Source organism: Pholcus phalangioides, unplaced genomic scaffold (assembly GCF_987345545.1).
Source record: "Pholcus phalangioides strain wild (caught in Gottingen) unplaced genomic scaffold, Ppha-v1.0 ptg000013l_1, whole genome shotgun sequence".
NCBI lineage: Eukaryota > Metazoa > Arthropoda > Arachnida > Araneae > Pholcidae > Pholcus > Pholcus phalangioides.
Window position 1 is genome coordinate 26,522,493 of NW_028301606.1, and position 17,227 is coordinate 26,539,719.

The 17,227-nt window shown below is 37.5% G+C and overlaps 1 protein-coding gene across 2 annotated transcripts; it reads right to left on the reverse strand.

Annotated features, from left to right (window-relative positions):
• Window positions 1–750: 750 nt before the first annotated feature.
• Window positions 751–15,542, reverse strand: LOC149078876 (DNA damage-regulated autophagy modulator protein 1-like). Of its 2 annotated transcripts, none has more exons than XM_089241062.1 (7): window positions 15,182–15,542; window positions 8,425–8,569; window positions 6,587–6,654; window positions 4,191–4,333; window positions 3,786–3,960; window positions 2,517–2,596; window positions 751–2,355 (listed from the first exon to the last, which is right to left on the reverse strand). In XM_089241062.1, the coding sequence occupies exons 2-7, from the start codon at window positions 8,556–8,558 to the stop codon at window positions 2,164–2,166; spliced, it is 792 nt and encodes a 263-aa protein (XP_089097188.1). In that variant the 5' UTR covers window positions 8,559–8,569; window positions 15,182–15,542; the 3' UTR covers window positions 751–2,163. The 2 variants fall into 2 exon arrangements, with proteins under 2 accessions (XP_089097188.1, XP_089097187.1); XM_089241061.1 differs by lacking the exon at window positions 15,182–15,542 and adding an exon at window positions 12,904–13,039.
• Window positions 15,543–17,227: the final 1,685 nt, after the last annotated feature.

Genomic DNA, 17,227 nt, shown 5'->3' on the forward strand with positions numbered 1-17,227 from the left:
CGTTCCAAAGAGGAATATGGACGGAGTGCACGTGTGGTTTAGTAGTAGCTGTCGGTGAGCGAACAATAGTATTCTCAAAATGTAAGTTGCGGTTTTGTTCTTCCAGAGCAGTTTTTTGGACTGTTTTTCTCATATTATCCTGGAGCAAGTTGGGCCGTGATTACAATTAGGGTTACTATATTTTGACGGAGATTGGTCATAGCGTGTAAAGATTTTGGGATTAAAAAACAATAAGAGATATTAGAGAAATGGCTTAGATGGCTTTTTGTCAGCCCAAGATATCAAGGAAACAGTTATTATCCGGATATTAAGTGGAACGTTATGAAGAGATTTTTGTTTCACTGTAGTTAAATTTTTTTCAGTCCCGTCATTTAGGGAGGGGGCAACGGCCCCCCTGGCTTTCGAAAATACACTAAAAATGGTATATATATATATCTATATACATACATTTAGTACATGTGCTTTGCTCCCCCTGGAAAAAGTTGAAATGACGGCCCTGATTTTTTTCCCGAAAATAAGGACAAAAAAGGGAGAAATTTCAAAACGTATGTGTGTGTGTGTGTGAGGAACGTTTAAAATGACACAAAAAATGAAGACGTCTGGTAAACTACTACGTAAGAGTTTTTTCGTATGCTGCCACCATCCATTTTTGAAACCAACAGCTCTTAAAAAAAAATGTGTCCCGTATTCCAATTTTTCGGATCTGGTAACCCTCACTAGTAACGTGTCTGGATATAATAAAACTAGATAAAAAATGTAAAATAATTTATTATCATTATTCATCAATATACATTGATTATTGGCTACCATCAGGCCATCGGTGAACGTTTCGTTAGGTGTTTATCAACTGTAAACATCTATTGCGCACAGGAAAAACAATGCATATGCAATTATTGCGAACCAGCAGCACGCAATATGCTGTCGAAGGACTCGCGAGATTTAGGTGGAGACATGTTTCCGGGTCGGGGCTCAGCGGGGTTATAGCGAAGGGCAGCAAATATTAGGAATGATTGGTTAAGAAAATTAGTGGAATTGAAGAAGAGTGGAATTTTTATAGCCCACAGGTGGTGAAATCATAGATCCGCATCTTCCTAGGTCAAGCGAGGAACTGGGCCTGTGAGCGACCCAGAGAGAGAGTTTCCAAGCATGTGAGCGCACAAAAGAGAGACCTGGAGAGCAAGAGATCAGGTCAGTAAGCAATCAAGAGAGTTTTCAAGCATGTGAGTGGCAAAAACCGTGACTGAGGAAACAAAGGAATAGGTCAGTGAGTGACCAAACGATTTTGTAAGCCCGTGAGTAACCAAAAAAAATCGTGCAAGCATGTGAATGACAAAAACAGCGACTTATCAAGCAAGGTCAGTGAGTAACCAAAACAGTGAGATAGAGGTTTTGTGAGCATGAGGTCGACCAAAATATTGAGAACACGAGACCAAATCAGTAAGCGACCAGAAAAAATGACCTAGAGCAGAGGTCTTCAACATTTTGCCAGTCACGGGCACTGCCTGTACCCATCATCAAAAGAAGAGCACCCTCACTGCAAGTTTCACATACGAATGCACGAAAACACCGGAGGATTTCAATCCTTGAATGCAATTTTTACAAGGTGTTCAATTGGAACGTTGATCAAGTGCTCGCGAGCACCAAATCGGAAGTGAGCATCGAGCAACGGTTTGAAGATGTCTGACCTAGAGGTTTTGTGAGCATAATATCGGCCAAAAGCGTGACCTAGAGAGTTTGTAAGCATTGGAGTGACCAAGCGAGCCAGGGACCAGATACGTTAGCGCAGAAGAGTGGCCTATAGAAAGTGTGTGTGTGAGAGTATGGGAGTGATTTAGTAACGAGGCATGAGGTGAGTGACCTAAAGATCGAGGGATGAGGTGAGTGATCAAAAGAAATTATGCAAACATGTGAGTGATCAAAAGAGTGACTTAGAGACAGAAACGTATATATGTTACGGTAAAAGCAAGGGAGGGGACTCAGCCGGCCAAGGCGACGAGTTTTGAGGAAGGAGTAGTCAAGAAAATTATTATTGTAATTGAGGACCAGAATGGGAGAAGGGCGGCAAAATTTGTGAAGCCCACAGGCAGGAAAACCATAAATTCGTTTCTGGATTCGGGTGGGATAAATAGGGTTTTCCCCTGTTGGTGGAATTTGTCAGGACTATTAGCTTAGGAATATCCTCTCAGTTTCGTTGCTGTCCATCTTTCCAACGTAGTTCTGTCTATTCGAGACGTATCGGACGTTGATGAAAATGCTCACGCCACGGAACTCGATCACGAACGTCAGGAAGAACGCCAAGAAAAGGAGGCTCATCGTCCATTCACAAGCTGCACCGGTGACCACGTAAGCGAAACCCTAAAAGAAAAAAAAAAAATAATACACACAACTATGCTATGCTTAATAAGGCTTGATAGTGAGGAAGTAACTGAGCAAAATCTAGTTACTAAACGCAATTTAAAAATTAATTTTAGTCTCACGACAAGGGCAATCGTCGAAAAGAATATGTAGTGACTTACGGGTTCTCCAGGATACTTGCCACCTGACCAACCAATCAGAGATTTAAGGGACCTCAGACCAACCGATGTGACTATGCTAGCTGTTTCCACGTGGTCAAGGATCAAATCCATGTAAACACGAATATGGCTCATGAAACTTCATGTCAGTTTATTCCACGAAAAAGTTGTTAATTACTTAAGAAAATTGAACAATAGTGACAAAAATTATTTATCATTTTCACAAATGAAACGATTCGATTCTCGTCGTTTTTTGATTTTTAACCAGTCACGCAAGAGAAAATAGATTAAAGACTAGTACTATTAGAGAGGAGAAACGATTTTTTTTTGATTGGTAAATTTTTGAATCTTTAATCGAGAACCAGGGCCTCCGCAACAGCATCACAGAAACCAAGGCAAGCCATGTCCTGGAAGCACCAGCCAACCAGTTTACACAAAAGTCTCGGAAATATATATCATCAGATTATATTTCCATTAGAGATTATATCAGATTAAATATATATCCTTGAGATTCCCGGGTCGTACCTAGGTGGGCCCCATTCGCAAAGATGGCGTTGTCAAGAATATAGAATGGATGAAAGAATGAAAAAAATACATGATTCTCCAAATAAAAAAAATTTAATCAGTGTTGTAGGAATGACGTCAGTCAGAAAACACATAATTTTCTGACGTGACGCAAATTTTATGTTGGACATAATAAGGTCATAAAATGACGTTATTTTCTGGTCATAAAGCGAAACGTTACCTGTTTATGAAATCACGTTATTTTCCAATCATGAAATTACGTTATTTTCTGATATGAAATTACGTTATTTTCTAATATGAAATCACGTTATTTTCTGGACATGAAATCACGTTATTTTCTGGACATGAAATCTCGTATTTTTTGGTCATAACATGATGTATAGAGTTTTGGGACATAAAAAGCTTTTTTTTATATAAAATTGTCAAGTGCCATCTATTGGACATAATTACCCATTTTATTGACGCAAATTTTTCTTTTTGGTTTTAAATGAATCCCCACATAATATCCACATCCATGTTTAATCTTATTACATTTTAAAATGTGCACATTATTTCATGAAAAATGGGGTTTTAAACTTATCAGACTGACTCCTAGATCACTCGATGTGAGTATGGTGGCTATTTATTTACGCTTCAAATCTGAATTTATATCGGTTCCAAATAATTATATGATAAGATAAGTTCTTCATCCGCAATCATGTATTACTCTTTCGTTTCTTTTTTTTTGAATCAATGTTTGAAGGATACAGGTGACGAAAACCAGTGCAGCAATAACAGCGATCACCGTTCGAACCACGCTAGTGCTCTTATTGATGTTGCACGGAACCATCTTGTAGCTTATGACCGTCTCGATGACGCCGTACACGCAGCAATTGAGGAACAGCAGCAGAGCACCGAATCCGTGCGCTGTCGGTACTGATGTCTGAAAACAAGACGATTTCATCAGACATGCAAACATCGACTTAAGGATTTTGGGAGGGGGGCGATGAGAAATGAACGAATATATTCTCACTGAATTCGATGTTGAAAGTGCGATTATAGAAATTACATTACATTTTATGTGAAGTTATTTTTTCGGAAACATTAATAGTTGAATTTTTCTCATTAATGAACCTCGATGTCATGTTTCGTAAATGTAGGATACTTACTTACAGGATAGGCCCCGACGATTATCATCCCACACATGGATAAGATCCCGAAGAATAGAGACACCCTGCTGAGGATAGTGAGTGATTTGCTTATCTCTTGATTGCATTCCTCTATTATCATATATCGTAATAACATCGTGATAATACCTGAAAAAATAAACATACCGAGAATCACTATAATGAGAAAATGTTATATATAACATGTAAACTATTGTAAACTTAATATCAAAAATGTCAGATTATGGTGATTGATGATAGAGAAGAACGTTGTCTAAATTAAACTTGTCATCTCTCGGAGAATCCGAAAGGTTTTCTTCCAGCCGAAATGGCACTAAATTTGGTGAAATTTCACTTCATATAATGTGCACGTCACTTAGCGATTAAAAACTAAAAAAAAACTCCGATAGATGGCTTCTTCAGAAATAATTTTTCAAACGCACTCTACAACTTCAAGAATTGATAGAGACTCCCCTAAACAAGCACTTTTGATCACAGAATGTGTGGTCGAAACACAATAACAAAGGGGGTAGAGGGTGTTTTTGGAGAGTGTACAATAACTTTTCAATAAAAGCAAATATCTCATATTTTTCTGACGGATTTGCTGCAATAAGTGCAGAGTATTGTAATGTGGTAGGCAGAGGCGAATCGCCTGTGGGCTTCACCAATTTTGCCGCCCTTCTCCCGTTCTTGTCCAATTTTCTTGATCGCTCATTCCTTGAATTCGCTGCCTTATGCTATAACCCGCTTGGTCTCCCTACCCTGTAAATGCGATTGTCTCTAAGTCACTCTTTTAGTCACTCATATGCTTGTGTATTCTTTTGATCACTCAACTCACACACTTGTGTATCCTTTTGATCAGTTACACACCTGTGTACTCTTTTGGTCAGTCCCATGCGCACAAACTCTGTAGGTCACTCTTTTGGTCGCAGACAAAATTCACACGCCCTAGGTGGTCACTCTTTTCTGTTGCTCACTTGCCTGATTCCACGCTTTCTAGACCACTCTTTTTTGTCACGTGCTTGCGCATGTTCTAGGTCACTCTTTTGGTCATTCACATGCTTGCGCACGTTCTATGTCCCTCTTATGGTCATTCACATGCTTGCACAACCTTTTGTTCACCCTCATGTTTGCAATGTAAACACCTATTAGCTCACTCTTTTGAACACTCACTAAACTTGTCTCTCGCTCTCTGGGTTATTCTTTTGATCATTTATCATCCTTGCATACTCTTTTGTTCCCGCCCATACTTATTAACACTATAGGTCACTCGTTTATTCAATCACTGGCCTATTCCTTAGCTCTATGGGCGGAGACGGGTTCGTGGCGAGCTATACCAATTTTGTTGGAATTCTCCCATCCTACTAATTTTCTTGGTGACTTATTTCTGAAATTTACCCCGCTAGGCGGTAATACGGGCCGGCTCTACGCCCCTATGCAAATACGCCACTGGTGGTAGGTCTTCTCATGATGCAATTTGAGTAACGCAAATTCTACCGAAAGTCATCGTACCGCTTAATGATTTTGTTAGGCTCAACAAATTAGCCTTAATAGTCCTTGCACCAATAAAAAACAAACTCCAATCCAATCCTAATATTCACCCTCAAATGGCTGATAGCACATATCGCAACAAATCCGTCGGAGAAAAATATGATATTTACTTTTGGTGAAGTGCTATTGCGCACTCTTTAAAACTACCCTCTAATGGTTTTGCTATAGCGATGCGACAACACATTCTATGGTCAAAAATGCTTGTTCAGGTGTCTTATAATCACCTCTTAAAGTTTCCCCCATGAATTTAGAATCACCCTGCATACAATATTAATTTTTTCATATACAGGGTGGGCAAAAAGTCCGTAGAAATTTTGAAAATGAATGAAATAACCGAAATAAAAAACGGTTTGCTGGGTTAGCATCACTAGAGGTCACGGGAATTTTTTTAAGACTTCGGTGGAAATATGCAAATGAGACGGTTATAGGAACTTGCGCTCCTAATCCACAATCAGTCACCGTTGTAAACCGTGCATGTGGACTTTCTGCCGTTGCTGGATTTGTGACTCGCCTGCAATGTGTTATCCCCCTGTGGTGGTGGTCATGTGGAACACATAATGCTGTAATAAACGATTTGGAGGCATTCTGTTCGTTATTTGCGTATCTTTTCTTAGACTTGTGCGTGTCAGCGCCACCTATCGGCTCTTTTTGAGTTATTTTTTCCTGTTTTAAAAAAAATTCCCGTGACCTTGCGATGCTGACCCTGCGAACCGTTTTTTTATTTCTGCTATATTTCCGGTTTTTATGAATTTTTAAAGTTTCTACGGACTTTTCGCCCACCCTGTATTATACTCGTAGTAGGCCTATCAGTAGTAATGAATACACATTGGATGAATTCAAAGTGTTTCTCACCTAATGTCGCCATAATATACAGTGTTATGCTAAATAATCCAGACTCTGGAGGTAACGATCCGGTATCGCTGGAATAGGAAAACATTTGCTCTTATAACTTGATAGTAATAATTTTGATGTTGTGCACGAACATTGAACATTAATTACTAAATTATCATTGAAAATTATTAAATAATGTATACGGAAATTTCGGAGTGGTTGTTCCACTATATACTACTACTACTACTACTTGATCGTATATGCACATAAAAAACCATTCCTCTCTGAATTTATAACGAACTGGCACATGCAGGAACGTGTTGCTCTGCGCGTAAATGCGTGTCCCCCTAACGTATTTTGTCAGAATTATGTTTGTTTCGTATTTTATAGATGCCGCCATCTGCCTTCAATATTTTGAAGTAAAAATGGCAGATACTCGAATTTTTATGTTATGTAAGCATTGCGTTGAGGTCCGCCCGCTATCTGCGGAAAGACATTTTCAAATGAGAACTTTTTAATGGGGGGGGGGGGAGGAGTGTATTTTTATACTAAAAGCTTGTTCATTTTCATCTCCATATCGATGAGTATAAATGGTTTTCTTAAATTCTTGTGGTGAAACATGGTTCTTCTACTTAGAAGCCGAGTGATCAAAACCTAAACATCCAGTTCGACACCTGGGTTTGACTTCCGTCCGAATCAGAGTGTGAATAATATAACCGTAAGATGACTTAAATTAGTAATGGGGAAAACTACGGCCCACGGGCCAGATGCGACCCGCTTAGAGGTTATATCCGGCCCATCACAGATTTCAAAATAATGTAATGGTACAGAAATTTGCAATTTCAGTGTCTAAAAAAAAATATTTAAGGGGTTCTTTTCTTGCGTATGAAAAATATAGCTGTGAAAATTCATATTGTATATATTCCCCCACACACAGTATTTTTATTTTACATAGTTCCATCAATTCCACCGGAGCGAGTGAACTCAACCCAATGAAACTGATGCTGGCTTCTAGCCCACAAGTTATCACACCCATTTGCTCAACAACAAGGTGTTAAGCGAGATGAGTCCCTCCGAATGGATATCTTACATTATACAATAAGTTTCCCGCTTTGTTTGTTTGTTGTATCCTATGTATACAATATAAAAGTGTAAGATAAGAGATGAGATGGCATTGCTCCCCGCAATTGCTTCTAAATACCTTCATTTTAATATACGTACATTCATCCTTCTTAACGAAACCCCGGAACTTTTCTTCAAATCCCATCCCCATCTCGCTTGTAATCAACACAAAATATGTTAATCGCTACAGTACCCAATTGTCCAAGGAAAATATGATATAAAAATTTTGTATGTTTGTTCTTTTTCTTTTTTGACTCAAAATAGATTGTGCCGGACTCTGCCACGAAGCTGGGCTGAAGGAGATCTCGGCAACGGGATAAGTCCAGTGGCAAAGTTCTGGCGTTTATTCATTCAGCTGTGAGAATTTCAATATAAATTGATTTATAATAACTTCTGCATACACAAAAAACAGTTCTTATGGATCTCTTCGGAACACGTTATTTAAAAAGAAAGTGCAAACAGTTATTAAAATATACGTATTTATATTTTTCACAGTGTAAAGGACAAACCATTGTGTCTCATTTGCAATAAGCCCGTGGCAGTTTACAAAGTATACAACACATTCTGCCACTTCATTTCTAAGCATAAAAATTCCAATTATGAATCAATGTCCGAATGTGTCCAGCCCGCCAAATTTTATTTTTCCTTTTTGTTTTTTGACCCGCTGATGAGAAAGTTTGCCCATCACTGACTTAAATGATAAAGCGACGTTGACGAAATGCTTGATCAGGACTCACCTTATATATGGAAGGTATGGCGTTGTGTCATGTCTGACAACTGCCACGATAAACGTAGTTCCGAGTCCAATAGCGTATACTACTCCAACGAATCTGGGAATGCAGCCGAGTTTGTTCAAAGCCCACACTGCCATCGCTTATAAACCTAGAACAAAATCACGATAGAGAAATTCTCAGTGCTCATCTACCTCATGAGTGAGTTCATGCACACATTTGTCCGAAGTAAATGTAGTGCTGTAAACAGTGTTCGTAAAACAGTACAAAATTTGAAACATGCATGAGAGTTATAAAAATAAAAAAATTAAGTTTTTATACAGTCCTCGCGTGCTCAAAAAACCCAATCAGAAAGTTGTTGCCCTGCTTCTCCCGATTCCAGTTAAAAAAAATTCCACGTTTCTAAGTGCAATATTCAGTGAGATATTCGAAAAATTAAGAAAATTGGGGAAAATAGCATTAAAAAATAATGCAGGAAAAACGTTATATCCACATTTTGGTGCTGTTATTTTTCTCCAAATTTCCTCCGATCTTCGAATTTGAATATCTCAGTGAATATTTGCTTTAGAAACGTGGATTTGTTTTTAGTTGGAATCAGGAGAGACAGGGCAAAAACTTTAACAACGCCAATTGGGTTTTCGGGCACGCGGGGACTGTATAAAAACTTAATTTTATTTTTATAACTATACAACCCCTTACAACATGAATATCCGAGTACTACACATTACTTTGATACTTTTTCTAATTGGAGGTATGACTCTATGACCAACGGTTTGCCAGTATCATATATGAAAATTATGTGCAATTTGGGGGTTAAGAGTCGAAAGAGTCAATAAAAATATGTTGATGGGCTATGCTAGAAAAATATATCTACTAGCGTCATCTATTATTGATTTAAAAGCCTAATTTCTGAATCAATACAGATTTTAACAATATATATATATTTTAATTTTTTGGAAAAATTTACATCATGAGTTATTATTTTGATAAAGTTTATTAAAACTAATCTTAATTAGAGTGAAAATTGTTAAATTAAAATATCTGTTAAAATAATTTTTATTTATTTTGTTTTGAAAATTACATCACTGTAGTAATTTCAGTGTAACCGTTGTTCTACGTCGTAAATGTGTTCATCGTAGAGTACTTTTGTATACTACGTAGAATGTAACTTCACGTAAGTGGTGTCAAACCCTTCACTTCTTTCCAGTTTTCTCAAATAAGGTCACAAAAAAATCTGTAACAAAAATGATATAAATTTTTTTAAATTTTTGTTTTAAGCTTCATCTTCAACTTTCCGTTACATTACGAGGGTTGAAAAACTGAAGCCTTCATAAAAGCTACATTAAAAAAGCAGTGATAATTTTTTCTCTTCACTGGTGGGCCAAATAGAAAGGCTAATGGGGCGAAATCCCCACCAGTTAACATGTAATAAAAAGGCTTGAATCACCTCGTTCGTGAAAGAGTTTTCTCAGTTCGCAGCACGTTCTCGTACACAATGTCATACTCTTTTATGAAGAAAAAAGAATAGAAATGGTTCCGTTATAAGAGAGAAAGATGTTTAGATACTCTGCCAAACTGCTTGAGCATTTTCGTCGCATGTTTGTAAAAATTAGTACGTGCTCTATAATTTTCATTCAACACCTCCTGGTGGTGAATGTAGGAACTCATTTTTTGTTCTTTGCTCTTTCTAAATTTGTTTCCCATCCTTTCATCGAGATGTTTCCAAAGTTTCATAGCTTTCTTAAATTTTGGGAGACCACTAAACCACACATGCACCTCGTCCATATTCCTCTGCGGAACTTCTAGCGAATTGGTATAAGGTGGAATGTGTGTGGTACGCGTTGTGAACCTTACGTGAAGTTCGTTTCTGTGTAATGCTTGTTATAGTGCTGCTATTTTGGTATTGTTTGTGAAGATTAGTTGTTGAAGATTTGTATCGTTATAGGCCTGTTGCTCTCTTTGGCGGGACTTTTTAATGGAGAGATCTGCTTGCATTCACTCCTTGAAGTTGGGAACCACAGACAACCAACTTCAGCCGACCACCACTGTGGTGCCTTGGGGTTCAAACCCGGGCACCTCGAAACTTTGGGAGACTGCACTACCAGATTGTGAGACTTCAAGGCACGAATGCGAGCCGATCTCCTATTAAAAAAGTTTCACCACAGAGAGCAACAGGCCTACAACGGTATACTTATTCAATCATTGCACTTCACTCATAGTTTGAAAAATTGATGGCAGATGACAGCACTATACACAACAAGCATTACACAGTAACAAAAACGGTACATACTCATTTCCAACACGTACCAATTCGTTAGAAATTCCGCAGAGGAATGTGGACGAGGTGCATGTTTGGTTTAGTAGCAATAGTAGTAATACCAGACTATAGACAGCTCAGAAGACGCTTTGATTATGGACATCCTGTTTATTATTGAAATTTTAGAAGCCCCAAAATTATGGTGGACTTCTGTCTCACTTGTCTGTCATAAATCCAGGCCTGTATGAAGCTTACATATCTTGTCCATTCCCTTTATAAGCGTCAAAATTTACTGCAACATCTTTGTCAAAGACAATAGCAGTAAACTAATTGTTTCCTGTTGATCACCTTTTCTTTGCTTTCGGACATTAATATGGGACATGCGTGTAGTTCAAATAAAAACAAGATGATGGCAAAATATCATTCATTTTACATTAATAATAATCATAATATAACTTCATTTAATTTTGGTGCTATTTTACACGACATGCTTTTCCACCGCATTCCATGAGAAATTAAAGTAAAATCACAAAAATTAAAAAAATATAGGTACAACAAAAAGCAATTTATTCTTTTTTCAAAGAATCTTCCCTTACATGGTTTGCAATGGTCCCATCGTTGAATCTACTTTTTAAAGCAAGTAGAGAAGGCTCTTTCTGGAAGATGCCTCAGCGAATTCTGAACAAATGAAACTTCTACTAGCTCTGGATGTTTGTTGATATAATATGTAAACGCAATATTAAAATCAGGTCATAATTCCTTTATAGTCTGGATCTTTCACGGCTGTTTGCATGCGATTTCTGGCTGTTTCTGCCGATGTAAGGACGAAGGAAAAGCTCAGTGGGAGAATTATTAGCTATTTCAGCTTAAGGTTCACTGAGACAGGTTCCAGAAAAAGCTTTCTCTACTTGCTTTGAAAATTGGATTGAACGATGGGACCATTGAACATCATTTGAGGGAAGATACTTTGAAGAATAATTTATTATAATTTTTTTCTGTACCTATATTTCTTGATTTTTTATGATTTTACTGAAAGTTCTTACGGAACGCACCTCGTAAATTAATTTTTAGCCTATACTTATATAAATGATGTACAGAGACTTAAAAAGTTATTTTCAAATGTGGGTTCAGACTAGAAAAAATGAATGAATCAGATGGATGTGAAAAATTTCAACATGGGCACAAGTTATCACCAATGACATAATGACTCGCACCTTGTAGTTTGATTGCCTAAAAGAATCGATGACTCAAGCGATTGTCATGAGCAATTGCATTTTTTTTACTTTTCTCTATCTTGACGATCCAGGTTTGCTGTCTCAACTTAGAGAAAGCCCATTGACATCTTCTATATCAAACTGTACTGTCTACAGTATGAACAAATCTCTTCTCTTGACACCTAGACGAATTCCATAAAAAAAAGCCCCACGGTATGATCACTTTTAGCCAATGGGCATCCCCGAATAAAAAACATCTTTAGGTGTGGTTCTTGATAACGCCACTCTGTGGTGTGTCTTTCAAGTACTTATAAGGATCAGTCGAGCAGTTTTGCTCATTAATCTTTATTTTTCTTTGTTTTAAAAATTAACTTAAAATGTAAAATATTAACGTATACGAGGATGATGTCACTCTCCGCTATCCATACGAAGGTTTTTTAACAGCTGGCTGATGCAAAGATATATTTAGGAAAGAAAATTCAACTGCCTCTGCAGGGAATCGAACCCTTTCTCTCTCGCTCTGACAGCGTCCTGGCAGTCGAGTGGTTAGGGAGCTAGCTTCCGACTGCGCAGGTCTGGGTTCGAATCCCGGTTTGGGCATGGATGTCTACTAACGCAAACAAATTCCCTGGACAGATCGTAAGGATCTCTTGGGGGAATAAGTTGTGATCACACGCATTTAAAAAAACAACACCACATAGAGGAAGGACACACAACGGAATTATTTAACAGAGAGGGACAACTTTCCACCAAGTTCTGGAATGCATTTTATTTGGTTGCAGAGGATACTTTTCACACACGCTTGTTAGATTATTGAAAATTCCTTAGGCTATTTAAACTGCTAATTAAAGAGTTCCTGGAGATTCTTATTTCTTCTGAGTAGGATTTAGTATTTCCCAAGGAACTTTTTTATTCATCAGCAAATAAGCAGATCCCAGGAAAGATTGAAATGATACTATAAGTAAGTTTTGCTGCCGCACGTATAGGAAATATATTTCAGTATATAAAACTCACCTCTCTCTCGCTCTGTATATAAATGAGAATAAATTTATTCCTAAAAACCACTAAATTGATAATTTCCGCTTATCAAAATGCGTTCAGACCTCGTCCTGTGCGGTTGGCAAAAGAAACCATAACACACGTCAACTACACAACCACACGTCCTCGTAACCCCTCATTTTATCTCATTATCTCCGTATCCAGAGACTATTCGATGAAAGAGTGAATGTCGCAACAACAACAACAAAAAAAATAATGGTTTTTTTTCTATTATCTCTGGAATAGTTGCTCTTCGAATAGCATTTATTTGAAGCTTATCTTCCTGGCGGACACACCATTGGCAGGCACTAGCAGCTCTTCAGAATATATGCACTCTTAAAATTTAATAATACCATTTTGAAGATGCGTCCTATTTCGCTCTAGGTAAAATTTAGTTTGTGCAAATTAAGTTGATAGAATCATAGAATGTAACTTGAAAGATAAGACGTCTCTTGTAATACACTCGCTATGAAGATATATAGAGCTATATGTTAGACATTGTCGAACGCATTTTCTCGGGGTGTGCAGAGCTTATTAGCTCATAGAAGCTTCTCTGTTCGATGATGTTTTGTAAGAACTGTGAGATGAGATATAACTATTATTTGTGAATTAATTACAAATGTATTTACATGTACTTTATTGCGAAGGGTGTCTCATAAAGTCGTAAATAGTTTACACATTTTTGATAATTGATAGAGAGAAAGAATTGGTGTGTTTGAATGCAATTAACGAATAAATTATTCTCACAAAAAGGGGATTTTTTTGGTACAGAAAAAAAATCAGTTCAAAATAGAAGGCGGTGCACAAAAGCAAATCGTGAAATTCCATGGAAAACTATTTCTTAAATCTCTTCTTTATCCGAAAACGTTAGCCAGCGGTTCGAGGCTGCGGTAGAACAACTTCAATAATAGTACTGTATTCACAAATGTTGACATCATAATGAAAACCTGATGTAGACGCCAGTAACAAGAAAATTTAGAAACGAGCTGCAAGCCATACACCCCTATATACAGGGTGGGCAAAAAGACCGTAGAAATTCTAAAAACTCATAAAAACCGGAAAAATAACCGAACAAATAAATAAAAAACGGTTTGCAGGGTTAGCGTCGCTAGGTCACGGAAATTTTTTGACGGGGGGAAAAAAAACTAAAAAAAACAACAGCCGATAGGTGGCGCTGACGTACACAAGTCATAGAAAAGATACGTAAATAACGAACAGAATGCCTCCAAATCGTTTATTGCAGCAGTATGCCGAAGGTGCAACATGAAACGACTGTATGCCCGAGTACCACGTGTTAGTGTTCCACTAACCTCCAATCCGGAGAGGAAAGATTAAAGTGGTGTCGTTATGTCATATAAGCCTTCGCGTGCTTAACTTTTGGAAGCCAATGTAGTAAAAGTTGGTTTTCCCGTTCTCTTGAGTGCTATCAAATACAAACACAAAATTCGAAACTACAACAGGTAAATTACCCAATAAAGTGGCTGGACAAAAGTAAAAGGAGAAATAAAAATAAATAGTATTATAGAAAAAAGGTCATATATATAAAATTATGATTGTCGCAGTCTAAATGCAAAATAACAAGCCAGAAAAAGTAACTTAACAACTAAAATATCTGCCCATACAAATATGGTTGTCATTCTTTAAATATGAATAGCTTCTCGATATTAGCAACAACTCCTAGAGATAGAACTATCTCTAGGAGGTGTAATTATAGTCTAGGAGGTGTTGATATTAGTCCCATCCATCTTACAAGTGTCTACCGTGGGGAATTCACGACATCAGAAGGTAAGCACATTTATAACCCAGTTCGAGAAAATTTCCCGCGACACACGACAACCTAGAATTATCCCTAACTAATCGAAACAACTTTACGCACACCAACTGCGGTCATATATCGCCGCACGGCAATTTTCAACCAGTGGAGTTGAGTGGGAAATGAAGGGTCCATCTATCGGTGGTCGATTCAGGCTTGGTAGGTAAAGAAATTACTTCTGATGTTTTATGCCCGGATTCGAACCCATGGACCTTGATGGTAACGATCATAGTAGAAAACGACCATCTTACCACTGCGTCACTGGGACGCCCGTAGAATTAATCGAAACTGGTGTCCTCGAGTCGAAACATTTGAAAGACGGCGTGACTCGTGATCCATCATCCCCTTGAGAATCTTGAATTCTTCAATCATATCTCCACGACACTTAAGTTACTGTTTTCCAAAGAAAACATATTTAACGAATCAAATATTTCTTCATACCTCAAGCCTTTGATACCCGACAGTGCTCTAGTGGATCTTCTTTGCGACCCTTCAACAAAGTCTATATTCTTCTGAAGATAGGGTCTCCAAAACCGCACATCGTCCTCTAGCCTCGGAAAAGCGGAAGGATGACACTGGGAGAACGCAGAGATTTACACATATATCTCGCAATTATTACCGACTCATCGGTGGAAAAATCCCTTCAAGAACATTTTTTTATGGACACATGTGCAGTTATAATGTATTGTGTAGCCTCTTTACTCATTCCTGCCACTCCTACCTGCAAATCGGATGATATAATAACTGTTGCACTTTTATAAAGGCATTTATGGTAAGACTATATATGTAATTTGGTAAGTTCTATTGTATCTTAATCACACAGGATTCCACACTCAAAAACAATTTTTTCTTCTAGAAATTTATGGTCCATGCATGGCATTTTAATGCATGTGGACGAACGTGACTGTCCATCTCTGCTAAGGATTTCATATCAAACTAAACGGCTCTCTTTTTTCTGATGAATTTCCTCACTTTTGAATCAGATCTCGTACAAAGTTACTTTCATCTTAAGAAGAACCGGTTCCACACCTTATCAGATTTCTTTCTGAGAAAGAAATTCACTCTCTCATTATTTTATTCTTCCTCTTTCAAGGTTGCTCTTATTAGCTTTAGCAGTGGAAAAACAATGTTGACACCTGGAGAAGAAATATTATATCTTAAAATACCATAAAAAATATAGGTAAGATTTCAATAAAAGCCGGTTGTGATGGCAATAGTGATATTGCCTCAGATGTTATTGGAGCTTTATTAAAGAGATATTTGAATCTTTATTGAGAGAAAGATTGGGGAATGATGGATATCTGTTGGACGCATCGCGTGTTCTCCGCCTTAATCTAATTCATTTTACCGATCATCAGAGCTTCGAACCTTTCACGATCTCTTAAAAAAGTTTATACAGTAGCTTTATATGGTTAATGTGTTTTCCTAAAACATCCCCTCGATTTCGTGAGGGTTCATTTATCAATAGAGGAGACACTCTCTGTCGTAGAGTGATGACTCTTTGATGACTTTTCAACGGCGCCAAAAAATGCAGTTTATATATAACAAAGGTATTTTTTAATACATACAAGGGTGTCCCATAAATTCGTAAGTAGTTTAAAAATTCATAAAATTTGAAGGAATTTAAATATTTGGATGCGACCGCACAAAAGCTGTTCTTACGAAAGTGGATTTTTTCGGTGCAGAAAAAAGTTCTGTAGTTCAAATTTTTGTCGATAGAGGGCCAGGAAAACCAGTCCGGCAAGAGTGATTGGACCTGAACCTTTCTTCAACCTTTTCCGTGTTCGAAATGTTCTGAAAATGAAAGCTTTAGCCGATAATTCGTGGCTGTGGGTAAAACAATTTTACCAACAGTGTCTTATCCACCAAAGTCAACATTACAATTAAAACCTCATGTAAGCGCCATTGATAGGAAATTCAGGAATGAGATACAAAGACATCTTGTAAATGACATTAGCTCCGTTGCCTCGCTTTTCTGCAACACTTGAAATTACTTTAAAAAAACAACCAGTATATTATATATAAGTGTAATGAATGAATAATTGTAACGTTGTAGGCCCTCTCTGCGGTGAGACTTTTTAACGATTTCCCCGTTAAAAAGTCTCGCCGCACAGAGTAACAGGCCTACAACGTTAAAATTATTCATTCATTACGCTTCACTCACTATGAGTTGAGAAAAAACTCATAGTTTAAAAAATTTGATTGCCGATGGCAGCACACTAAAAATAACAAGCATTACACAGAAACAAACTTCACGGAAGGTTCACTATGCGTACACACACACACTCCAACATGTACCAATTCGTTAGAAGTTACGCAGGGGAATATGACGAGGTGCATGTCTGGTTTAGTAGTAGTAGTACTGTATATTATATTCGTAGGTGCATTTCTATTGATTATAAGAAATTACGCATTTAAAATTGTCAATAGAAAGAGAAAACACAGCTATAGTTTGCTATTGTTTTCATTTCTAATCAATCGATATAC